General features: G+C 32.1%; 12 protein-coding genes across 12 annotated transcripts; 7 read left to right on the forward strand and 5 right to left on the reverse strand.

Moving 5' to 3' along the window:
- Window positions 1–290: 290 nt before the first annotated feature.
- SSP120 (nucleobindin SSP120) lies at window positions 291–1,010 on the forward strand (the record flags this gene model as incomplete). Its single annotated transcript, XM_046078045.1, has 1 exon — window positions 291–1,010. One exon carries the CDS (start codon window positions 291–293, stop codon window positions 1,008–1,010), a length of 720 nt encoding a protein of 239 aa, XP_045934418.1.
- A 37-nt stretch (window positions 1,011–1,047) lies between these two features.
- Window positions 1,048–2,526, reverse strand: SCDLUD_003471 (uncharacterized protein; the record flags this gene model as incomplete). The annotated part of the gene is made up of 1 exon (XM_046078046.1): window positions 1,048–2,526. The coding sequence occupies one exon, from the start codon at window positions 2,524–2,526 to the stop codon at window positions 1,048–1,050; it is 1,479 nt and encodes a 492-aa protein (XP_045934419.1).
- Window positions 2,527–3,063: 537 nt separating this feature from the next.
- PYP1 (putative phosphoric monoester hydrolase) lies at window positions 3,064–3,783 on the forward strand (the record flags this gene model as incomplete). The annotated part of the gene is made up of 1 exon (XM_046078047.1): window positions 3,064–3,783. One exon carries the CDS (start codon window positions 3,064–3,066, stop codon window positions 3,781–3,783), a length of 720 nt encoding a protein of 239 aa, XP_045934420.1.
- Window positions 3,784–4,504: 721 nt separating this feature from the next.
- Window positions 4,505–5,764, forward strand: IDP3 (isocitrate dehydrogenase (NADP(+)) IDP3; the record flags this gene model as incomplete). The annotated part of the gene is made up of 1 exon (XM_046078048.1): window positions 4,505–5,764. One exon carries the CDS (start codon window positions 4,505–4,507, stop codon window positions 5,762–5,764), a length of 1,260 nt encoding a protein of 419 aa, XP_045934421.1.
- A 630-nt stretch (window positions 5,765–6,394) lies between these two features.
- On the forward strand, window positions 6,395–7,504 carry LEU2 (3-isopropylmalate dehydrogenase; the record flags this gene model as incomplete). The annotated part of the gene is made up of 1 exon (XM_046078049.1): window positions 6,395–7,504. One exon carries the CDS (start codon window positions 6,395–6,397, stop codon window positions 7,502–7,504), a length of 1,110 nt encoding a protein of 369 aa, XP_045934422.1.
- Window positions 7,505–7,830: 326 nt separating this feature from the next.
- On the reverse strand, window positions 7,831–9,324 carry NFS1 (cysteine desulfurase; the record flags this gene model as incomplete). The annotated part of the gene is made up of 1 exon (XM_046078050.1): window positions 7,831–9,324. The coding sequence occupies one exon, from the start codon at window positions 9,322–9,324 to the stop codon at window positions 7,831–7,833; it is 1,494 nt and encodes a 497-aa protein (XP_045934423.1).
- Window positions 9,325–9,911: 587 nt separating this feature from the next.
- On the forward strand, window positions 9,912–10,772 carry PET8 (Pet8p; the record flags this gene model as incomplete). Its single annotated transcript, XM_046078051.1, has 1 exon — window positions 9,912–10,772. One exon carries the CDS (start codon window positions 9,912–9,914, stop codon window positions 10,770–10,772), a length of 861 nt encoding a protein of 286 aa, XP_045934424.1.
- Window positions 10,773–10,776: 4 nt separating this feature from the next.
- On the reverse strand, window positions 10,777–11,928 carry DCC1 (Dcc1p; the record flags this gene model as incomplete). Its single annotated transcript, XM_046078052.1, has 1 exon — window positions 10,777–11,928. One exon carries the CDS (start codon window positions 11,926–11,928, stop codon window positions 10,777–10,779), a length of 1,152 nt encoding a protein of 383 aa, XP_045934425.1.
- Window positions 11,929–12,496: 568 nt separating this feature from the next.
- BUD3 (Bud3p) lies at window positions 12,497–19,201 on the forward strand (the record flags this gene model as incomplete). Its single annotated transcript, XM_046078053.1, has 1 exon — window positions 12,497–19,201. One exon carries the CDS (start codon window positions 12,497–12,499, stop codon window positions 19,199–19,201), a length of 6,705 nt encoding a protein of 2,234 aa, XP_045934426.1.
- A 322-nt stretch (window positions 19,202–19,523) lies between these two features.
- Window positions 19,524–20,015, reverse strand: SCDLUD_003479 (uncharacterized protein; the record flags this gene model as incomplete). Its single annotated transcript, XM_046077000.1, has 1 exon — window positions 19,524–20,015. One exon carries the CDS (start codon window positions 20,013–20,015, stop codon window positions 19,524–19,526), a length of 492 nt encoding a protein of 163 aa, XP_045934427.1.
- Window positions 20,016–20,555: 540 nt separating this feature from the next.
- Window positions 20,556–22,088, forward strand: LSB3 (Lsb3p; the record flags this gene model as incomplete). The annotated part of the gene is made up of 1 exon (XM_046078054.1): window positions 20,556–22,088. The coding sequence occupies one exon, from the start codon at window positions 20,556–20,558 to the stop codon at window positions 22,086–22,088; it is 1,533 nt and encodes a 510-aa protein (XP_045934428.1).
- Window positions 22,089–22,515: 427 nt separating this feature from the next.
- Window positions 22,516–24,948, reverse strand: PES4 (Pes4p; the record flags this gene model as incomplete). The annotated part of the gene is made up of 1 exon (XM_046078055.1): window positions 22,516–24,948. One exon carries the CDS (start codon window positions 24,946–24,948, stop codon window positions 22,516–22,518), a length of 2,433 nt encoding a protein of 810 aa, XP_045934429.1.
- Window positions 24,949–25,110: the final 162 nt, after the last annotated feature.

Here is a 25,110-nt window from a genome sequence, read left to right on the forward strand (position 1 = left end):
TTTGAATTTAAAAAAAAAAAAAATTTTTTTTTTAATTTTTTCTTTCCTTTTTCCGTCTTTGGTTAAATATGCAATGCTAAAATTGTATGATATTAACTATTAGCGCATGTCTGAAACATATGTGTTATTTTTAGTATGTAACTACCCATTTTTTTTTTTTCTTTTGATTTGTTTTTATTAAAGTTTTTCTCTTTCTTTTGCTAAAGTATCCATACAGTATCGTATTAAAATCAATTTGAAAATAATATATATATATATATACATAAAAGACATAACAACAATAACAAGCAATGAAATATATTACATTAATAACAACATTGCTGCTATTATTCTCTACGCTAAATGCTTCTGTATTAGACAACACAGAAAGAGAAATAATTGAACCCAATGTGAATATTGATGAGGAAAAACCACCAAAAGGTATGAGTTGGGAAGCTTGGCATATGCAACATGAACACCAAATGGAAACATATACTCCAGAAATTTTCTTTTCTTTACATGACATTGGAAACAAGGGTTATTTAGATGCTAATGACATAATTTCCATGTATGGTTTAAATAGAGATGAAGTGGTCGGTACTGGTGATGGTATGGGTAAACATGATGATTCTGAAGAAATCGATAGTGGTTTAACCGCTAGAGTAGTTAACTTTATTATGAAATTATTGGATGTTGACGATGATACCAAAATTACAAAGGCCGAATATCTAAACTTTGCTAAAAAGGGAGATAAATTTCCTGATTTGGGTGTTGGAGTTGGTCATCATGCCGATTTTGAGTTGGAATATGAAATTCACCACTGGAACAAATATCATAAAGACCAAGATCCTGAGGTTAGGAACGTTCACAAAGAAGATATTGAACATGAGCTTTTACATCATGAACACGAGATTGAGCATGAGGAAACTGTTCAAAGAGGTGCTTCAAGACAAACAGTCATTACTGATGACCAATTGGAATCAAGAATAAAACTGCAAAACATTCCTGAAAAGTATAGAGCTGTTCATTGAGCGAAAAAAAAAAAAAAAAATGTATTTGCTATCTACTTTATTCTAATATAGTTCGCAATGTTTTATATAAAACGGCACCGTCGTAAATGCCGGGATTGACTCCATTTATTTTATGGCACTTTATTTTTCTATTTTTAGTCAGATCTAGGTCATCTATTAATATCTCGCCATTTTCTAGATATATAACATCTGTAATAACTTTATTCCATATTTCATTTTTCACCCCGTCTCCCTGGGTTCTATTTTTTGGATGCTTATAGTAATAGGCGTCATACACGGAGGTGACAATCATCTCGATGTATTCATTAACATTCTTGGTTGTAGGGATTGTGCTGCTGTTGTTGTTATTAAACTGTACGGTTTCTCTATCATACGAACCATTGACTAATAATATTTTTTTTCTCTTGTTACCATCATCGTTAAGGATACTTTCGGCGATGTTACTTAGTATTAGTATGGGTAACAAACTAGTCATTACTGAGCCAATAGAATATATTATACAATCGCTATTATTTATACTTGAAATACAACTTGGATTACTTATGGGATGGATAATTTCGCCATATGGGTTAATGTAAAATATTTTTTTGATAGGACAAGGTAATAATTCATTTTTGTGCACACTAGTGTTAGTACCACTACTATTGCTGTGCCAGATGTCTTTAGTGAAGTTTAATTGAGACATTTTTAGAGCTGGATGAATATAAGTGGGATTAGCATAATCTTCTTCCTCTTCTTCTTCTTCGTCGTCGTCGTCGTCATTGTTTATTTGTTGCGCCGATGTGCTTAAGGTACTGTTGTTTAATATGCCACTATTTGAAACGGGATGTGAGATTTGTGATTGGCCAATTATAAGTTGACCATTTTCCAATAAAGCGGCAATATGATGTGTGTGATTAGTATTGATACATGGTAAAATTTCAACAAACTCTTGATCTATTTTGCACAATCTAACCATTAATTCGATAGCTGCGTTCAAAGAGCCTAACATTAACCTACATCCAGTTAAGAATAAATTGCCCACACATCCATTGCTGAAATTGAAATTTCGTGTACTACTGTTGCCCCTTTTAAACGATGATCTTTTTAATAATTCCATATGGACATAACATAAAAAACTTCTACAAACTTCCTTTAATGATATGTTGGTAGTTTTCGTATTCCATAATTCATGCGTACCATCTACTATAGAATTCCATTCCAACTTGGCTGTAGTGGAGTCAGTAGGCAATCTGTAGCTTAGAAAATTGACTAAAAATGGCTCTTTAGTCTCGTCAATCAACCTTATTATTCTGCTCCTTATATCACCTATTGCTGGACCACCAATAACCCTTAATATTTCGCTCGTGGAGCCGCCGTTATCTGAAACGGGTAATATATAGGTTATTTTTGCACTATTGGGACAATTAGGATTAGCGTATTGATTAAAACATGTATCTATTAATGAATTGGTTGCGGTCCCACCACTTAATACTAGTATCTTACGTTTTTTCGGTGAAGTGAGTTGTTTTTGCATAGGAATCTAGATATTTAGCTTTTACTTTGTGTTATGTTTAGAGTATGGATTGAATAGCTTGTAATTGACGAGGCAAAGTTAATTAATACATATTTTCTAGTTGAGATAAGAAGTTATGTGCGGGTAAGAATTGTATATGGGAAAGAGGAGGGTAATTTTTAATAAATAAATAAGATTTTCAGGCAAAAAAAAACTCGCTGTTACGCACACGTGACAAAGCAAAAAAAAAAAAAATATATATACATAATATATAGTTTGTGATAAATGTATGGGTGTTTTGTAAATATATTTTCTATTTCAGTCCTGTAAACGACCGGGTTAATGCTGCCTTTTTTTTTTTTTCTCCGTAAATAAATAAATAAATAATTGATTATTAATTTGCTTCCTATAAAAAAAAAAAAAGATAATTAAAACAACTTTTAATATGTTGCTGATATTTTCGTTTTACTTGGTTTCCTTTTCTTCCCTTACCACTATTTTTTTTTTTTTTTTTTTTTTTTAAAGTTCCCTTTAAAGAGGACAAACAAAACAAAGATAATGTCCTCCTCCGCAAAGCAATACAAAGCCGTTATATTTAGTGACTTTGATGGTACTATCACATTACAAGATTCCAACGATTATTTAACAGATAAATATGGTTTCGGTAAAGAGGAAAGACTGGAGATATTCAAAGGTGTTCTCGATGGTAGCAAATCCTTTAAAGAAGGTTTTACTCAAATGTTAGATAGCATTAAATTGCCATTGAATGAATGTATTGATATCTTAATCAATCATATTCAGTTAGACCCAGGTTTTATTGAATTGTATAAATATTGTCAAAAGGAAGACATTCCGCTAGTGATTATTTCTAGTGGTATGAAACCATTAATTAGAGCTGTGTTAAACAATTTATTTACCAAAAGCAATGTAACACCAAACATCGAGATTGTCAGTAATGATGTTGTTGAAGATGCTAGCCACAGTAAGAATGGATATTGGCATATTATTTTCAAGGATGTTGACAGTCCACATGGCCATGATAAAAGCAGAAGTATTGATGAATTGAAATTGAAGTATCCAGTGACACCAAATGGTAAGGGCAAATATTTCTATTGTGGTGACGGAGTGAGTGATTTGAGTGCTGCTAAAGAGTGTGATGTATTATTTGCTCGTAGTGGTAAAGATTTAATTACTTATTGTGATAAACTGAATATCCCATACGTCAAATTTAATTCTTTTGAAGATATTATGAATGAGGTTAAGAAGGAGTTGAGTTAGTGTTTTGTATTGTCGTTTTGTACGGTATATATATATATGTGAGTATGTATATAATTTCTTCAAGAAACTGATATTTTTTTATTTCAGAGGAGTGTTCGGGGGGGAAATGGCCGTAGTGAAAAAGCAATTCCGATCTCGCTGCCGGATTTGTTTTAGCGGGGAGGGGGGGGTTATGGATTATATTTATACGGATATTTTTTTAGTTTAGGAAAGTTGATAATTTGCGTGCTTTTGGAGAATTGCGATGGATTTTATTTCTTTATCTATTTTGCTTATCGTATAAAACAGAATAAAATTATGGTTTAAAAAGCGAAAACCCGGCAACTTTTCCATTTTAGGATAGTAATCAAATCGTGGGTTTTTAATTCATTAACTAAAAAAATAAAATAAAATAAATTATGACTTCCATCCGGGCAAATACCAATTTTACTAAACATTAAAACAAAATAAAATTCTTTTTTTCTCTCTTTTTTTCTCTCTTTTTTCTCTCTTTTTTTTCTCTCTTTTTTCTCTTCAATTCTTTCCCCCTTTGCAATATATAAAAAGTAAAGGTTTTTCTTTCTATACAACTTTTTTTTTTTTTTTTGTTTTTTTCAATGTTGTGTTGCCTTAAGTTTCAATGCTATTTAATTTAATCTAATTTATTGTTCCCTTTACTTCCCCTTTTCGTAAAAAGTGCAACACCATTAACAACAACAAATTATAAAAAATCATCCAAAACATGTCCGCCCATACTGTCACTAAAAAAGTCAAAGTTACCAATCCAATTGTTGAAATGGATGGTGATGAACAAACTAGAATTATTTGGCATTTAATTAGATCCAAATTGATCTTACCATTCTTGGATATCGATTTAAAATACTACGATTTAGGTATTGAATATAGAGATCAAACTGATGATAAAGTTACTTTGGATTCCGCCGAAGCTACTTTGAAATATGGTGTTGCAGTTAAATGTGCTACAATCACCCCTGATGAAGCCCGTGTCAAGGAATTTAACTTGAAAAAAATGTGGAAATCACCAAACGGAACCATTAGAAACGTCTTGGGTGGTACTGTTTTCAGAGAACCAATTGTCATTCCAAGAATCCCAAGATTAATTCCACAATGGGAAAAACCAATCATCATTGGTAGACACGCTTTTGGCGATCAATACAAGGCTACAGACGTTGTTATCCCAGGTGAAGGTGAATTGAGATTGGTATACACTCCAAAAAACAAGAAAGATGGTGAACCAATCGATCTACATGTTTATGAATACCCTAAGAATGGTGGTGTTGCATTAGCTATGTACAATACTATTGATTCCATCACTGGTTTCGCCAAATCCTCTTTTGAGGTTGCTTTGAAAAGAAACTTGCCATTGTACTCTACCACCAAAAACACTATTTTGAAGAAATACGATGGTAAATTCAAGGATATTTTTGAAGAAATGTATGCCAAGGAGTATAAAGATAAGTTTGAAGCTGCTGGTATCTGGTACGAACACAGATTGATTGATGATATGGTTGCTCAAATGTTGAAGAGTAAAGGTGGGTTCATCATTGCTATGAAAAACTATGATGGTGATGTTGAGTCAGACATTGTTGCTCAAGGTTTTGGTTCTTTGGGTTTGATGACCTCTGTTTTGTTGACCGCTGATGGGAAGGCCTTTGAAAGTGAAGCTGCTCATGGTACTGTTACCAGACATTACAGATTGCATCAACAAGGTAAAGAGACCAGTACCAATTCCATTGCTTCGATATTTGCATGGACCAGAGGTATTATTCAAAGAGGTAAGTTGGATGATACTCCAGATGTTGTTAAATTTGGTGAATTATTGGAAAAAGCTACTATTGATACTGTTCAAGTTGACGGAATTATGACAAAGGATTTGGCTTTGATTTTGGGAAAAACTGATAGAAGTGCCTGGGTCACTACCGAAGAGTTTATTGATGGTGTTGAGAAGAACATTAAGAAGTTGTATGCTGAATCTTATTAAAATGAGTGTCGAAAGCTGGGAATCTTGTGACAAAGTCAACCAAGGTTTGAAAAAAAAAAAAAAAAAAAAAAAAAAAGAAAAACAAGCAAATATTTATTAATTTGTAATTAATTATTTATTCCTTAAATTGATTTTATTTTAAATCATTTTTCACAAAGTTTTTATTACGCCTCTTGGAAGCCTGTACTTAAAAGTGTGACTAAGTTTTAAGATTGTAAAAAAAGACAAAAAGAAAAAAAAAAAAAAAAATCTCGTGTAAAATATTTAAAAATTTGAAATTAAAAAAAAAGGTTGTAAAAAAGATGTGGTGGGCCTGAGCCGGAAAGTTTTTTATTACGTGGTTAAATACGCACATAGCCAAAAGAAAAAGGTTATATTGCCCACTTTTGTTCTTTGAAAATGGCACCGTTTCAGGCTAAAAGATAAAGAGGGAAAAAATTAAAAAAATTTAAAAAAAAATTTAAAAAAAAAAATTTAAAAAAAAATTTCATATATAATAACCTATTCGTAACTTCTTTTCTGCTTTCTCTGTCCTTCTTCACTTCTTTAACTCCCCTATCTTCCCATCTCATTTCCCTTTTATTTCTTTCCTTAATTCATACATAAACTTCTGTACACCAAACAAACACAATGTCTTCCCCAAATACAAAAAAAATTGTTGCCTTACCTGGAGATCACGTAGGTACAGAGATTGTTGATGAAGCAATCAAGGTTTTAAGATCCATTGAAAAAGTAACTTCCACAAAATTTGACATCCAATATCATTTAATTGGTGGTGCAGCCATTGATGCCACCGGTGTTGCATTGCCAGATGAAGCCTTAGAAGCTTCTAAAGCTGCAGATGCTGTCCTTTTGGGTGCAGTTGGTGGTCCTAAATGGGGTACTGGTAAAGTCAGACCAGAACAAGGGTTGCTAAAAATTAGAAAAGAATTAGGTTTATATGCCAATTTGAGACCATGCAATTTTGCCTCAGACTCATTATTGAATTTATCACCCTTAAAACCTGAAATTGTCAAAGGTACCAATTTTATAGTAGTTAGAGAATTGGTTGGTGGTATCTATTTTGGTGAAAGGAAGGAAGAGACCGAAACAGACGGTTTTGCCTGGGATAGCGAAAGGTATTCTGTGGAAGAAGTCCAAAGAATTACCAGAATGGGTGCATTTTTGGCTTTGCAACACAACCCACCATTACCTATTTGGTCTTTAGATAAGGCCAACGTCTTGGCATCTTCAAGATTATGGAGAAGAGTTGTACAAGAAACTATTAAGAATGAATTTCCTCAATTGACTGTTCAAAACCAATTGATTGATTCAGCAGCCATGATCTTGGTTAAATCACCAACTAAATTAAACGGTATTATCTTATGTAACAACATGTTTGGTGATATCATTTCTGATGAAGCTTCTGTTATTCCCGGTTCCTTAGGCTTATTGCCAAGTGCATCATTAGCTTCATTGCCAGATACAAACAAAGCCTTTGGTTTATATGAACCTTGTCACGGTTCTGCTCCAGATTTGCCACCAAATAAAGTTAATCCAATTGCTACCATCTTGAGTGCTGCCATGATGTTGAAATTATCTTTAGATATGACTAAAGAAGGTGAAGCTATTGAAAAAGCTGTCAAAATCGTTCTAGACAAAGGTATTAGAACCGGTGATTTGGGTGGTAAGAACACCACTAAGGAAGTGGGTGACGCTGTGGCAGAAGAGGTTGTACGTATTTTACAAGGTTCTGCGTAAATACTAAGTATTTCTATTTTAAAACATATGAATAAATTAATGATGTAAAGTTTTTAGTTGAAAGTAATACTAATAATGAATATGTATTTGCAAAATATAATAATAAACTTGGATGAGTAAATAATATTGGGAAAATAAAAATAAAAATAAAAATAAAAATAAAAATAAAAATAAAAATAAAAATAAAATAACCTTCGATATAGACTTAAAAATTTTTTTATGTATATATTTCCCCTTTTTTTAAAAAAAAAAAAAAAAAAAAAAAAAAAAAAATAATAATACTCCTTAAATCAAAAATATATATATTAACATTCTCTTGATATTTTCTAATGGCCTGACCATTCAATTGAATTCAAGTCAATACCCTCCTTGACCATTTCCCACAATGGACTCAACTCTCTTAAAAACTCAACTCTTTCTTTAATGGCCTTAATAACATAATCAATTTCCTCCTCAGTAGTAAATCTACCAATACCAAATCTAATACTAGAATGAGCCAAAGCATCGTCTTTACCTAAAGCATGCAAAACATATGAGGGCTCCAAAGAGGCAGACGTACATGCACTGCCACTACTTAGTGCAATATCTCTTAAAGCCATCAATAGAGACTCACCTTCAACGTAAGCAAATGATATGTTAACGCAACCGGGAAAGTGATGTATTGGTGATCCGTTTAGTGTAGTTTGTTCAATACTTAATAAACCATCGGTTAGTTTCTTGCTCAGCTTCTTTATATGCTCACTATCGGCTTCATATTCTTCTCTAACCAACCTGGCAGCTTCACCAAACCCACAAACCAATGGTGGCGATAATGTACCTGATCTAAGCCCTCTTTCTTGACCTCCCCCACTTATAATTGGTTCTAATCTAACTCTTGGTCTTCTTCTAACGTAGATAGCACCGACACCCTTTGGACCATATATTTTATGTGAAGATACAGACATCAAATCAATGTTCATTTCATTAACATCTAGTGGTATTTTACCATAAGCTTGAGCAGCGTCAGTATGGAAAAAAACTTTGTGTTTTCTGCAAATAGATCCGATTTCCTTGATTGGCTGCATTACACCGATTTCGTTGTTAACAGCCATTACACTGACTAAACAAGTTTCTGGTCTGATTGCCTTCTCCAATTCTTTCAAGTCAATTAACCCTTGCTCGTTGACATTTAAAAAGGTAATGTCGTATCCTTCATTTTTCATTGCTCTGGCTGCTTCTAAGACACATTTGTGCTCAGTCCTAGTTGTGATAATATGGTTTTTGGTTTTTTTGTAAAAGCGAGCAACACCCTTCAAAGCCATGTTGTTGGATTCAGTAGCTCCACTAGTAAAAATAATTTCCTTTGGGTTCGCACCAATGACTTTGGCTACGTTTTCTCTTGCCTTTTCAATCTCGTTATTTGTTTCCCAACCATAAGAATGTGTGTTTGAATGTGGATTACCATATAGCCCAGTAAAAAATTTCAACATTTGATCCAAAACACGTGGGTCCGTTGGTGTTGTTGCTTGAACATCTAAGTAAATTGGTCTTGTACCAAAACCAGATCTTTCTTGATAGGCATATTTTAAAGCGTTGGATCCTGGAGAAGATGCATCAGCTGCAGTTTTTTTACTAGCCGCTGGTTTTGAATCAGCACTAGTGTGGACCACTAATTTGAAATCATCTATATCTTCATCATGCTTGGCTTTGCTTTTAGTGGCTGAAGTGGCTAGTGATTTTCTAGTTGGTATCACCCTTAAGGCGGCTGCTATTGTGGTACGATTAATAGCATTACGGGTTGATATGTTATTCAATAATCTGGTAGTAGTATGTCTCAACATTTTGTTGATATTCTAATTATAAGATGAGATTTTTGATTTAATATTATTAATACGATGATTGTTATATATGGATGTGGTTATAATAGTCTATAATAGTGTTTAAATATAAATATTTCTTTAAATTGTTTGTCTTTTTTTTTTTTTTTAAATTTTTTTTTCTTTTTCCTTTTGCCTTTCTTTTTCCTTTTGCCTTTCTTTTTCTCCCTAAAAGATATATTTATATATAAAGATTTTTTTTTTTTTTTATTTTTTTTTTTCTTTTTTTAAATTTCTGAGTGGGTTTTTAAACAGTGGAAATGGAAAAAAGGACAAAGATTATTTTAACTTTCACAGCCAAAAGAAATTTTTTTTTTTTTTTTTTTGTTTTTTAATTCGGCGTTGCCAAACAATCTCCTCAAGTATTGCACCTCTTATTTCCGACTATATATTTTTTACTTATTTATTTATTTATTTATTCATTCCCTTTCTTTTCCCCTTTTCTTTTCCACTGTCATTCTGTTTTGTTTCATCACTTTCTTACAACTTTCTTATAACTTAACCACCTCAAGTATCATCCTTAACTCTCAAGTCCTGTGTAGTCTAATACCATGTCTGTGCCCAATGAAAACTCCGTTCGTTCTAAAAAAAATCCGTTTTTGATCTCATTGATTAGCGGTGCGTGTGCAGGTACAGCAACTGATCTAGTCTTTTTCCCAATCGATACTTTGAAAACAAGATTGCAAGCAAAGGGCGGGTTTTTCCATAATGGTGGCTATAGAGGTGTTTATAAAGGTTTGGGATCTGCGGTAATTGCAAGTGCTCCAAGTGCATCTTTGTTTTTTGTAACTTATGATTCAATGAAAAAATTTTTACATCCTTTTTTTATCAAATATATTGGTGGTTGTAACAATAAAAGTGAATTAGCCAATGTTCTAACCCACATGTCTGCCTCCTCATTGGGTGAAATTACCGCTTGTCTAGTTAGAGTCCCTGCTGAAGTCATTAAACAAAGAACTCAAACTAGCCAATTACTAAATTCGTCTTCTTGGAAAACTTTACGATCAATTCTACAAAACAATCGTGGAAATGTAATAAGTACTTTATACAGAGGCTGGAACACTACAATCATGAGAGAAATCCCATTCACTTGTATTCAATTCCCTATATACGAATATTTAAAGAAAAATTGTAAAGATCCACAAACAGAGTCTATAGCTCCCTGGAAGGGCTCTTTGTGTGGGTGTGTGGCAGGTGGTATAGCAGCCTCCATTACTACCCCATTAGATGTTTTGAAAACTAGATTGATGTTAAGTGATAAAGATATACCCGTCCTTAAATTAATTGCAACATTATACAAAGAGGAAGGTTTTACAGTATTTTTCAGTGGCATTGGTCCAAGAACAATGTGGATTTCTATGGGTGGCGCTATATTCTTAGGTGTCTATGAAACTGTACACTCTGCGTTATAACCATTCACCTACTCGTAATTACATATTTGTTTTTCTTTATTCTTTTCCTACGTGCATATTTCATAATAAAGGATTCAGGTTTCAAATTTAATGTATTTAATTGTTCTATAAATGGCCAAATTTCAGATTCATTCCATGTATTTTGTAGTTTAAAAAGCTCTTTAAATCTTTGCTTGATGTTACCAGATAACCCATTTTTATCCAAATATGATATTCTATCTCTATTTATATCCTTAACATAAAATCCAACAAGCATTGTCAAGTCTATGTCACAAGGAAAGTATGGTGGAAATTGTGACTTCCATTTAATTAGAAAATCCTCAATTGACAAGTATTGTTTGGAACAGAACTTTCTTAAACTTTTAATGCCATACCATTTGGCTATTTCAAAAGTGTTTAGTGCATAACTTTTTGTGCCAGCATCATCGCTGTTACTTGTAATGAGACCAGTGGAGTCCCCAAATTTCTCTAAAATAGTGTGAATAACCTCTTTGTCTATACTCATTCCTTCATTATTCACTTCTTTAGAAATAAACTCTTGGCACTGCTCAAGTGTTAGGTCCCTGAATACTGCATCATTCCCAATAATAATACAATTAAGCAGAATATGTAAGACTTCTGAAATATATTCGTTAGATAATAAACAGGCAATGCCACCATCCGTAGTTATGCACCCTCCAAATTTATACCATTGGCGATAAAATTCAGTAACTGAACAAGGCGAAATAGATATAAATTCGTCCAAGGTCAAATGAAGTTTACTCTTGTTATCCACGATGAGCTTTTTATTTCTATGTAATATTGGTAATAACGAAATATCTATTTTCCCCTCACTTTTTAATAATTCTAGTTCAAAATTTTGTTTCGAAAACACGTTATAATCCGAACCATTATTTTTGTTATTTTCCATCAGCAAAACTGTGTTTGAATGCATTTTCTGTCTGAGTACAAAAGTATTTCTATCTGTAACCAGTACTACATCACTATTAGATCTATCCATTGATTTTAAATAAATTCGCTGGTCGTTGTTTGTTGGTTTGTTGTCTTCCCTTTTATTAATATATTCTAATAATTCTGGTGTCAATTGCAGTAGCTTATAAGTAGATGCTTTATCAACACTATGTTTTAAGTCTTTAGAGTATAAATTCAATTGCATTTGGATGAATATTGTTGTCAATGAAATAGAGAGTGGATCTTATCCTTTTTTTATTTTTTTTTTTTTTAAGTGATTTTCTTGTTTGTCGAAGCAATTTGTCATAAGCAGTTGAAATTGCTAAAGGTAACAAAAAGATGAAGAGGAAAATAAAAAAAAAAAAAAAAAAAAAAAAAAAAAAAAAGAATTTCTTAAATGCACAGCCAGCCAGTATTTTTTTTTTTTTTCCTAGTTTCTTGTAGCATTATAATCTATATAAAAGTAGTATCCACAGAAAACAACGTACAGAAAAATATATATATATTTTATTTTATTTTCTTTTTTTTTTTTTTTGTCTGATTTGTTTGTTATAATTTTGAGTGAGGGGAATATTCAAGATGTTTTCTCTTTTTTTGCAGGTTTAAAAATAAAAAAAAATAAAAATAGATCTCATTTCTCTCTGTATTTTGCTTTGAATTTGTCCCTTTACTAATTTATCTGAAACCATAAACTAAAGTGACTATCTATACTCATACATCTTTAATTAACATCCAAAAATATAAGGGATAACTAGAGAAAAGATAAGATAATAATGCCTACCCAAATGCAGAACAATCTCCAATATGATAAAAATATTAATTTTAAATCCAGTACAACTGATTATGGTAATATGGACGCATCTTCCATTTATTCTGGTTTAGAAGAAGCCAGTGCTCCAATGCTAATAAGTGCGTCCAACAACGAATCTCATAACCCAAAAACTTTCCCACCAATTGTTTTAAAAAGCAACCTGCTTGGTCTTTTAGCACCTTCCACTTTACTCTTTCCCTTGGAACAAAAAATTTCGGATGAATATCAACTTGACTCACTAGTACCAGCTTCAATGCTTCACAACAAGGAAAAATTTATGAATAATTTGGAATATTACATCTTTAAGGATTGTTGTTTTCTAAAAGGATATGAATCAAGAGTTTTCGAAAATTTCATCGCTATTATTTTCAACACTACACATAAGCCTGACGGTTTTTGCTGTATATTATTCGACAAATTTGGCTCTACATATCATAGCAACATAGATCTCTCTAGCAAATCACAGTATTATGAAGCTATTCAAAACCTTTCTCCAGATGCCAGAGATAATATTAAAAAATCCGCTGTTGTTTCCCTTTTACAAAAATATGCATTTTTCAGCAAAAAATACCCCTCATTTTTTAATGACAACAAGATAAATTTTGATCCAACTGATGCCGGTATAGCAATCAATAAGAGTACACTAATTAATACAAATACTTTTTTATCTCCACTAAAATTGGGCCAGTTGATGTGCGACAATGGTTGCTTCCATCCAAGACAATTGAAAAGTTTACTACTGGATGTTGTGTATGAAAACAATACTAAAGCAATTGACGATAATAATAAATTAGTTTTTCATTTAGGCGAACAATTAGAGCAATTATTTAACCCATTAACCGAATACTCCCCCGAACAAACTGAAAATGTTTATAAACCACCACTGGTCCAAGAATTAATAATTGATGTTCATGATACTGACCTGATTAATTCAATTATTAATGAGTTTGTCACTCTGCAAACTAATTTTACCGTTGATTTGATAACTTTTTTGCAAAAATTTTTGATCCCCACCAGAGTCTTGGTTGCCAAGAATGAAATTAAGGGTTTGAGCCTTAGCAAATTAAACAGAGTATTTCCACCAACGATAGATGAAGTTACAAGAATAAATTGCATATTTTTAGATGCACTAAAACTAGCTTCGACTTTTGGTTCTTTGGAAGTTTTAAAGGCTTGCAGTATTACCATCCCATATTTTTATAAAGCTTATACAAGACACGAAGCAGCAACCAAAAAATTTCATAAAGATGTGAAAGTATTTTTACAAAGATATAATACCAAGATACCCAATAAAGACATATACACTGAAATGAAATTAGAAACGATTATCAAGGGACCACAGGAAAAGCTACTGAAGTTCAAATTGATCATAGATAGGTTATGGAAAGAGAAAAAGTGGGATACCGAGTTCTTGAAAAGGGAAGCTTCGTTATATTATGAAAATGTTGTACGTGTTATCGATACCTTTGGTAGAATTAGCCGACCAGCTAGTTACAAAAACAGAGTATTCACACCATCGGGCAAAATTTTGGCCGAATTAGCAGATCTCTGGCCTGTCGAGTTGCAATATAAGTGGTTGAAGAGAAGAGTTGTTGGGATATTTGATGTGTTGGATGTTAATTCCATGGACAGAAGAAGCGTCATTATTGTTTTTAGTGATTACGTTGTTTTTCTGGATGTAATAGATGGCGATTCATACTATAACGATAACATTGATACTAACACAAACACAAATTTGTTGATTGGTTCAAAACCTCTGCTTAGTGACATTCTAATGAACTCTTTGTTAAATGAAATGGAGTTACCAAATAATATTCCCAGATTAAAAGTAGCCAACTACTGTAATATTAAAGACGTCATCGTCACATCTCTCAACTACAATGTGCTAAGATTTGATATCATCAAACAAAACACGCATCTAAGCTATAAATTGGTTTCTCCCAACGATACTACCCAAAAAATATGCGACATCATTACTAAAGCTTCCATACTATGCAAGAACACTGCATTCCATCTGTTCAAAAAGGATTTCCCCACAAATATTAAATCGGGTAGATACGATGATGAAGTTGTACACGACAGTGCAGACGCCTCGGGTGTCAGAATACAAACTTATGTAACTGCGCATGAAGCAGAGGCATACGCCAAAGAGAAAGTTAAATCTAGGTTTGCTATTTTTTTGAATATTCCTTGCCATAAAAAAATACTGCAAAAATATAATGTTTACTTGGGGTTTTTTGCCACTTTAACTGATGACGATTATGTAAATTTGGAAGTCTTGAGTGAAAATGATATTTACACAACTTTTAAATGCCCTGTCACAGAATATTCCGAAGTTGTTATGAAATATTTAATCACAGATATTTTACCCAACTATTATTATTCCTTACAATCGCCGTTTTTGGAATCTATATTAACTATTAACGGGAACTTTATAGAAAAAGTCAGGAATCCTTTGAAGACTTTTTGGTTGAGCAGAAGGGATGAGGGTAAGGATGAAAGAATTGTAAGTACTGGCGATACATTTCTACACGAATCTTCTACCGATTCTGCATCGTACTTTGGCCCTGAATTAATAAATAGATCTAACTCTAGTACTACTACACCTGAAACACCAACCTTTGATGAAAATAAGTCTGCTAAACAAAACCCATCCCAAAAGATTATTCCAGAAAAAATAAAAAAGACAAAATCACCGGTAGGATCACCTATTAATCTTCCAAAAATAAATAAAGTGCCTCTTGTTAAAAAAGTTGAAACAGAGAAATTTAACTTAAAACCATCTTCTAAAAACACAAACAATGGACTCAGAAATCTGACGTCCAATAGCGGGTCTAGTATAGCAACGAAAAAGTCAACAAAAAGATTCAGTGGGCTTTTAAGTCTGTTAAGTGGGAAATCAAACGAACTTTCAAGCAAAAATAATTTAACATCAAAAAAACAAAGAAGGAAATCTCTTGGAAATTCACTTTTTTTCCATAATGCTTCTGAAAATTTATCCTTTAGGCGTAATAGCAATGGGTCAAGGAAATCAACGGCAAGTTTTAGTACCAATAGCTCAATGATATCTGGTACACGCCATATTTCAAGAAAAGAAAATGATGGTGGAGAAAAATCGAGGTCTAAAAGGTCTTTTTCTGGGTTGTCTTTTGGTAAAAATAAGGATAAATCATCAATTATTGGAGTCGATGATTCTAACAATGCACGTATAAGTTCTGTTGTTCGTAATGATGATTATAAAAAGATGCAAAATACTAGTGAAGTTAGCACATCTCAGCCCAGTCCGCTGCCCGATATTGTTGTTCAAACTGCTAACACTGAAAACAAATCTGACAATATTCCAAAGAGTTTTGTTAGTGATGATGATTTAACGAATAAGATTGTAGTCCCAACAGATATCGATAATGTGTTAGATAAAACTGAAGTGGGTAATATTACAGATAGAGCATTAAATAGAGATTCGAGAATCAGCCCGGAAGAAGTCGATGTAGATAAACAGCTGGATTTTAAAAACACCAGTGTTAAAAGACATCCAGAACAACAAAAACAATCGCATGTCTCAACTTTACCATCTACTACAGATAAGCCTACAACAAATAAACAATTACCTAAAGTTAGTGCTCAAATTTCTTCTATTATAACTGAACCTATTAAGCCATTATCATTTGAGACACCTATGGTCAAGAAAGGAGAGGGGGAGGTTGCAAATACCACAATTGAAAGTAATAACTATGCAAATGGAACATTATTGCCCGCCAATTTTGGTTCAAATACGGTGGAAAACAAGAACCAAAAGAATATTGTTAATGAACTGAACACTAAAATTAAACATTTGAATGCCGAAAATAAACCCATATTGGCAAACACTTTTTCTTCTTCTTCTTCTTCTTCATTATCTTCTTCACCAGTAAATAGAAATTCAAAAACAGGAAAAAATATTGTTTTGCCAAAACTACCGCCAATACTTAAAGAAGGTGATAAAAAAGATGCTGTGCAATTACCTGAAAAACACAAAAGTAATGCTGATGGTTTTCAAGTTGCAGAGGGAACACATGTTCATAAAAATCAACCTAACGGTGCTAGTTTTGCTCCGGTTTTAATTGGTGCTGATAAACCAATTAATGAACAAGCAAAGTTGAATGTTGTTGAAAATAAAGATTTTTCATCTGTGGCTGAACCGGAAAATATCAATAATGTTAGCAAGTTACCTAATAGTACTTCGACTAATACCATTTCTAACTTTAAACTTTCAAAATCAACTTCATATAGAGATTTGTTTGAAGGTATGAATATGGTTTTAGATAATAAAGACAAGAAAAATAATTGGACTGTACTCAGTGACGAAAATGATGATAGTTTTAGGGAGTACAAGACTAATAATTCAGCCAAACTAACTTTATCTAATGATAAAATTATTATGAAAAATGATGAAAAGAAACATGAATTCACCAAATTTGCACCGAAGCAACGTGGAACTCCAAATATTTTTGCAAGATATTATGAGGAGGTTGAAGAGGAGGTTACGCAGCCAGAACTCGCAGAAGAAGAACAAGAAGAAGAAGCAATTGAAAAAAATAATATTTTACATGCTGATAGTGAGAACGCCGGTATTATTGTTAACAATAAGCAAACATTCCCTGTAATAAAGACACATGAAAAAGAAAACTCACAAAGAGATTTAGATTCTCTACCAGGGTATTCCAGTGAATCAAATTACTTGGATAATATTGCTGAAATTGCTTTGAAAAAAAAATTAATTACTAGTAATAATCACAAAAGTAACACCATTGATATTAGTGCTACTGGATCTCCAAGCAGAAAACTGGCTGGTAGCGAAGAAATACCTAGATTTCCATCATCATTTTTAAATCTAAAGGATGAGATAACCAAAAATATGGATCAACTTTCCTCCTTTAATCAAACTTTTGAAAATAGTCCTTTGAAAAATAAGACTTCTAAATCACGGAGCATTAATAAGTCCTCTCGAATTGCTGATAATCTTCATGTTCCGAAATTGGTTACAACAACAAATAAGAAATTCAAAGTTGTCAATAAGGATTTGTCATCTGCGAGACCGAGCCAATCACATTCATTATCAGCAGTTAAAAATGAACAAGAACAAATGTCCAAACAAAAACATATTCCTTTAATTAAGATTGAACCAACTGAAACAAAAACATTTACAGTTAAAACTGAGCAAGACGTTGCTTTTGAACCAACACTACAAAAAAATGAGATATCGTTATCAAGTGCTACACAGCAATCTGCGATAGATATGGACGTACGGGCGCCCAAATTGGAATCTGGCGATGAACGTCTACCAAATTTAAAACAAGATAATGTAAACGATTCAGCTGTTGGAGTTAATAACAGAGAAGAACAAGAAGGAAATGAATACACAGATAAAAGTACCCTTTCAAAAATTAGCCATGCTAATATTACCACCGTTATTGCTGATTCCAAAATTGAGCAGACAGAATCTGGTCATAACGTTAAAATAGAAGAGACTGATAAGGGGTGTTATCCAAAAGAAGAAGCTTATTATGATAAAAATGATGATGATGATGATGATGATGCTGATGCTAATGATCTGTACGATGATTCAAAGAATTTTAGTAATACCAGTAATATAAAAAGAGATGTTTCTAGCCCAAACCTAAGGAAGCAGTTGATGATGGGGTTTGGAGAAAATAATATTGATGCATTAATTAAAGCTGATGAAGCAGACACTAATGCCATTGGTGCGTTATCACATTCGGAGGTATCAAGTTTTTATTATTCGCCAAGCAAACCAATGAAAAATGATCGTTTAATGGAATTTCCACATGATATTTCATCATCCTTCAACATTACTCAGCATAAGTCACCTAATATTGATAATAAGGATGTAAGTTTGCAAACTCCGTCTTCTTTATCTGCTAGTATCACTGTTCAAGACTTAGGCAGCGGTACTAACACTGTTAAGGGTGAGGAAGAGGAGAAAAACATCAAGGAAGAGGAACAAAGGATATTGGAGGAAGAAAAGCATATGGAGGAAGTAGAGAAAAAGATATTGGAGGAAGAGAAGCGCATTGAGGAAGCAGAGAAAAAGATAAAAGAGGAAGAGAAAGAGATAGAAGGAGAGGAGAAAAATATAAATAAAGGAAATAAAGGACAATCAGAACAAGAACAAGGTATTAACGGTACTAAAAGAATTTCATTAACTGAAGATATTAAAAATGGCTTTAATCAATACGAAAATGGGAAAATTAAACCAGAGCAGTCTGCGTTATTGGACGATGATGATGATTTTGATTTCAGTTCATTTGAAGTATCGTTTACCAAAAAAAAGAGCAATGAGCATTCTTCTATGAATAATAGTAATAGTAATATTACAACTGGTGATCATAACAATAAAAGCTTTGAAAATCCATTAGTATCGCAGTATCAATTAAAAGAATATAGTACAAATAAAAAATACAAAACAGATTGGGTTTCCCCTAGTGAACTTGATTTATATGACATAAGTCAAAGATCAGATTCTGTAAATAATATTGAAAACACCAATAATAATGTTAATATTAATGAAGTCAGACATAAAAACGGTAAACTTAATATGCCTAGGGATTCATCTAATAATTTTTTTAGTAGAGATGACTCATTTAGTTACTTAGGTGATTATTTATAATTCTCAAAAAAAAAAAAAAAAAAAAAAAAAAAAAAAGAAAAAAGAAAAGAAAAGAATTATAAGGATTCATTTTTTTTTTTTTTTCCAACTTAGGTGTGCATATACAAATGAAACATTAAATAAACAATTATATTGCAAAAATATGACACATCATGAAGATTATATTTTATTATAATGAATGAGTTCTAAACATACCGAATTAAATAGTCGCCCCTTGTTTTTTATATATCGGTTTTAGTATCTACGCCCTCCTTTTTTTCTTTTTCTTTCTAGCTTATGTATCCAAATTCCCTTTTTGAATAAACAGTTTTAAAGCATCTCATCAATTCTTCAATGCAGATTTAAAGGTAACAACTTTTGGATCAATAGGTATTCCATTATCAGAAATACTATTTTCGCTCATCCTATTATTCATATATAACAATCTAGCTTCATCGAACGAGATATTTTTTTCTTCCATTAATCTTTTGATTTCCAGTTTATTGACCTCATCTAAGCCTCTTCTATTGTCACTTGAGTTATGTGAAATGATATCGAAATTAGCACTGCTCAATCCATTTTCTAAATCGTCAACAAAAGCGTCATTCAATCTAATCGATCCGTTATTAATTCTTAATTTTAATTTGGTGTATAATTCTTTCATATCATATAATATCTTTTTTAAAATAGTGTCGTTGTTATGCACGTCAGAATCATCTGTACTACTAATTGTTCTGTTTTTAATTCTTTTAATTACAAAATGTAGCACTATAATTATCGGGATTATAATAATTAGCGTCAAATTTATACCCAGTCTGTAATTCTGATGATACATCTCGTATATATATTGTATGTCCTAATTTCTTTTTTTTTTTTTTTTTTTTTTTTCCTTTTTTCTGCTATCCGTCAGGTTGAGTTTTAATATTCCTTCGAATGTGATAAAACATAATAAGGAAAAAATAAAATTGGATAAAGAAATGAAAGTTTTATAGCAAACGTGAGCTTTATTTTATAATGCACCCTCCCATCCCTCCTATCTCGGTCTCTTTAACCACGCCTGTTATCCGTTAGAGTTTCGGAATAGTTCTTTAATATATCCGGGTTAAACAATCGGATTTACTTTTTTTAATTTTCACGAAAAGAAATGAAAAAAAAAAACCTCCTTTTTTTTTTTATTATTTGATTTTCAGCGTATTTGAAGTTAATTACTTTATTTCCAGTTTTTCTCCCTTTTCTACTTACAAATACATTTGTGCAAACCTACATACAAAAATAAGATCACAAAGAATATTATTAATTCCATAAAGTTAACTTTCCCCTTTCTCAAAAAAAAAAAAAAAAAAAAAGAAAAAAACTATTAATAATAGTAACAACAATGGGTATCAATAATCCAATTCCTCAATCATTAAAAGCAGAAACGAAAAAGGCAACAAAAGTATTACAAAGTTTTGTTAAGCCAAACCAAGTGTTCGGTGCAGATGAAGTCATTCCACCTCATATTTTAAGAAGAGCTAAAGGTTTAGCAATTATTACAGTTTTTAAGGCAGGCTTTTTGTTTAGTGGTCGTGCAGGTAGTGGTATCATTATTAGTAGATTACCCGATGGTGAATGGAGTGCACCAAGCGCAATTGCTTTGGCTGGTGCAGGTGCTGGTGGTATGGTTGGGATGGAACTAACCGATTTTGTTTTTATTTTAAACACTCTTGAAGCCGTTAAAACTTTTTCCCAATTTGGAAGTGTTACTTTAGGTGGTAATATGAGTCTTGCTGCTGGTCCCTTAGGTAGAAGTGCTGAAGCTGCTGCTACCGCTTCTACAGGCTCTGTAGCTTCAATTTTTTCATATTCTAAAACTAAAGGGTTGTTTGCAGGCGTCAGTCTAGAGGGTTCCGTTTTGGTTGAGAGAAGAGAGGCCAATAGGAAAGTTTATGGTGGAAATTGTACAGCCAAATTAATTTTAAGTGGTCGTGTTGATCCCCCTATGTTTGCCGATTCTTTATATAGAATTTTGGACTCCAAAGTGTTTTCTTACACAGATTCAGATGATAACGATGATTGGGAGGCCAGGTCTAGTCTGTATGATGATATCCCATCTTCGTTCGGTTCAGAGGATGACAATCAATCTTATTATTCAAGAAGAGCGGGTGGGGGTAGAAGAAGAGGTGGGAATAACAATAGTAGATATGCAGACGACTTTGATGATGTTGGGTTTGATAATGATTTTGATGATGATGGATTAAGGTCACCGCCAAATAGAAGAAGAGGCAGTGGTAGACGTGGTGGTAGAAGTACTTATAATGATGATTTTGGATATGACGATGGTGACAATGATTATGATAGACGTGGTGGTGGTAGTGGTAGGTATAACAACGATGACGGTTATGACGAGAGATTTTCAAGAGCAAGAAAATACAGAAGCCCACCACAAAACGATCTCAACAGTAGAAGAAGAGTAGGATCGCCAAGAGGAACCGGAAGATATAATGATAGGGATGATGATTTTTTTGATGATAATGATAATCCTTCTGGGAGTGGAGTGAATGATTATTATAGAAGGGCCAGAGCTAATTCGCATTCTACTAGGACACGTTGGGAAGATGATGTATATGACACACCTGCAGGTGGTAGCAGCAGCAGCGATAACAATAGGATACAAAGTAATAATGATAGTGCACAGCCATTAGCATCCAATCCGGCCAAATACGAAAAAGAGATTGGTGATTCTGGCTTAACTTTACCTAAGGCTGTTGCTTTGTACACTTTTAAAGGTGAACAAAATGGAGATTTGCCATTTAAAAAAGGTGATGTTATTACCATTATTAAAAAATCAGATTCTCAAAATGATTGGTGGACGGGTAGAGTCAATGGCCAAGAAGGTATTTTCCCAGCAAATTATGTTGAATTGGTTTAATAACTTTATTTTGCCATTCCTTTCACCTTTTGAATTAGAGTATCACTATACTTTTGTACGTTTATGTTTTTTTTTTTTTTTTTTCCATATATTTTTTTTTGTACTTATGATGCTGTTTAATAATAATGCCTACCAACTTCATTTGCCAGATACTATATTCATATATAGGAACAACCAGTGTGTATTTATTAATATACCTTAAAATCATTTTTACGTATAGACATTTAATAAATACCAAGAATAATTAATTATTTTGATATTTTATCTCTATAAGTGTATTTATTATCCAGAATAATGTTTAGACCTGTATTTTATTTAATTTTTTTTTTTTTTCCTTTTTCTTTTTTTTTTTTAGCAAATTAAAATACACATATATATATATATATATGTAAACTTGATTTTCATTTCTAATGCAAAACTATTGAATCTAAGTCATATAAGAGAATCCTAAAAAATTAATACTTTCTTCAATTTGCCTGTATAATATTATTTCATTTCTTGGTTCATTGTTTAGCAACAAAATAAAAGCTGTCAATTTTTCAATATTGCCCCTCCAGTAAATTTCAAAAATGTATTCAGTAATGCATCTTAAATTCTGTTTTTGAGTGGCTGCTGGGTATTTCAAGAAATCAATTCCCTTTTTTATTTCTGTTTCTAGAATTTTTAATATTTCTTTGCGAGCTAATGTGTTTGCTTCTTTAGGCAATTGATAAAAAGTATGCGCCAATCTAAAGTTACTGTCATCGTTCCTATGGTAGCACATATCTTTATTATTAACAATATCATTATTTTTGTTAATATTGCCAGTATTTTTACTAGTATTTGGAAATTTCTTATAATTATGATAATAACTGTGTTTTCTTTCTGTTTTGTTATTATATTTAGCAACAGTTTCCGAAATATCGGCTAATGGAGTTGTAAGTGCAGTAGTATCATTTGCAATTCTTTTATAAGACATTGGACCACTCAACAATGATAAAGGTGATGAACATGTCGAAGAAACTGAAGATTGAGATGTTACCAAATCTGGAATTTGTTCAACCAATGACTCGGTTTTTTTTTCTGGTTGCCATGATACTTTAACAACGCTATCACCAATCAATTTTTTGTTCATGAAACTGAAAAATCTAATGGCGTCATTTTTAGTATTAAATGAGATATGTCCAGAATAGGTACAAGACTCTTTATTGTACCAACGGATAGCCACATTTTTAATTCTAATTCTCTCTTGGTTGCATAAAAATGTTAAAAAATCATTATTGCAGGTACTACTCAAATTGGTTAAATAAATAACGGTTTTATAAGTGTTGGGTTTAAAATTACTGGGTTCATAGTTATCAACTTCTGTGTTTTCCTTCATCTCTTTCTTATTAATTTTTTCAGCTTTTTGGACTTGAACTTTTTTATTTTTAAACATTCTGTTATTCAATAATTTGATGGCATTTTTGGTATCCGAACCTCTTTTGTATGTGATAAAGGCCCATGAGGAACTGAATTTGTATACTTTGCATGAATAAATAGATTTAACTGGGCCAGCCTCACTGAAAAAATCTAAAATATCTTCCTTTTTAACATGCAACGGTAAATTTTTAACAAAAATTGCATTCGGATGTGGAACTTTTATACCATCTTCTTCATTACAATTATCCTCTAACTCTTTGTCGTTTTCTGAAATCAAAGTTTCCTTTGTAATAGTTTCTATATCCAAGTTTGACTTCCTTGTTTCAAATTCAGGTGAAGTCCTAACTTCTTTGTCAAAATGGATACCACATTTAATATTGGTTCCAAAAAATAGTTTGTTATTATAATCAGCAATCAGATTTTTGGCGCTTTCATGATCGGTATAATAAACAAACCCAATATTTTTTCGTCTATCCAATTTACAACTTAAAATTGAGCCATATTTCTTGAATGTATCATAAAATATCCTGCTTGTTAAATTTTGGTTTTCCAATGGTAAATTGGAAAAAAAAACATTGGTTCCAATATTTTTTCTATAAAATGAGTTCCTTAAAGAGGGCATAATTCTAACCTCTTTCCCGCAAAGTGGTAAATAATTAAACTCATCCATAGCCAATTCAGCATCATTTTCATTTGAAAAATTAATATATCCGTAACCTAGAGATTTCTTTGTGATAGAATCAACACATAATTTCGCAGATGTTAAAGATTTATATTTAGAAAATGTTTCTGTTAACATTTTTTCAGTTACTCGAGGGTCCAAGTCTCCAATATATAAGGCAACAATGTTCTTTGGAGCCTGGGCTGTTGAGTTGAAAGCAGTTTCTTGGGTATTAGCTTTGATATCATTGACGGAACTTTGATCAGCTTGTTGCTGTTGTGTTGCTTGTTCTTTTTTTTTTGGTTTTAAAACATCAATTCCTTCATCGCTTTTTTGTATGTTTTGATTAATTACAGTGTTTTCATTATTAATTTCAGTAAACGGAAACTCGGTTGAGGATGAAGCGGCAGAATAAACTGTTGAAGTTGTTGGAATTTGTTTTGGATGTTCATGTGAAAGATCTTTAATTTTCTTTGTATTTTCAAGTTGCGTGTGTGTTTTGAGGGTTAATACTTCGGTATTAGCTGGATTAGAATTTGCCAAATTAATCGGAATATTATTTAGAATAAATTCATTTTTTTGCACGAGCTTTTTTAATTTGGCGGCGACTGTCTCATCTTTATTAATTGAGGTAGTAGTGGTGGAAGTTGCATTTTCACTTTTAGTATCTATGGTTTTATTGTTACCAGATTCTGATCCAAAATTTTCATTTGTTTTGACAGTTGTAGTGTTTTCTGCTTTATGCTCCAAAGCTAAGTTTGGAACAATGCCGGCATTTTCTTCAAGTGAAGAAATCATTTTTTTTTTATTTTATTTGTTGCTCTTTTTTTTTTTTTTTTTTTTTAATTGATTTATATATCTTATTTCTATTTCTATTTTTGAAAAAAAAAAAAAATTGTAATTGTGATTATTGAAAGGAGATGAGTTTAAATAATAAATAAAGGGAAAAAAAAGAAAAGA

This window comes from Saccharomycodes ludwigii, chromosome IV (genome assembly GCF_020623625.1).
Source record: "Saccharomycodes ludwigii strain NBRC 1722 chromosome IV, whole genome shotgun sequence".
Lineage (NCBI taxonomy): Eukaryota > Fungi > Ascomycota > Saccharomycetes > Saccharomycodales > Saccharomycodaceae > Saccharomycodes > Saccharomycodes ludwigii.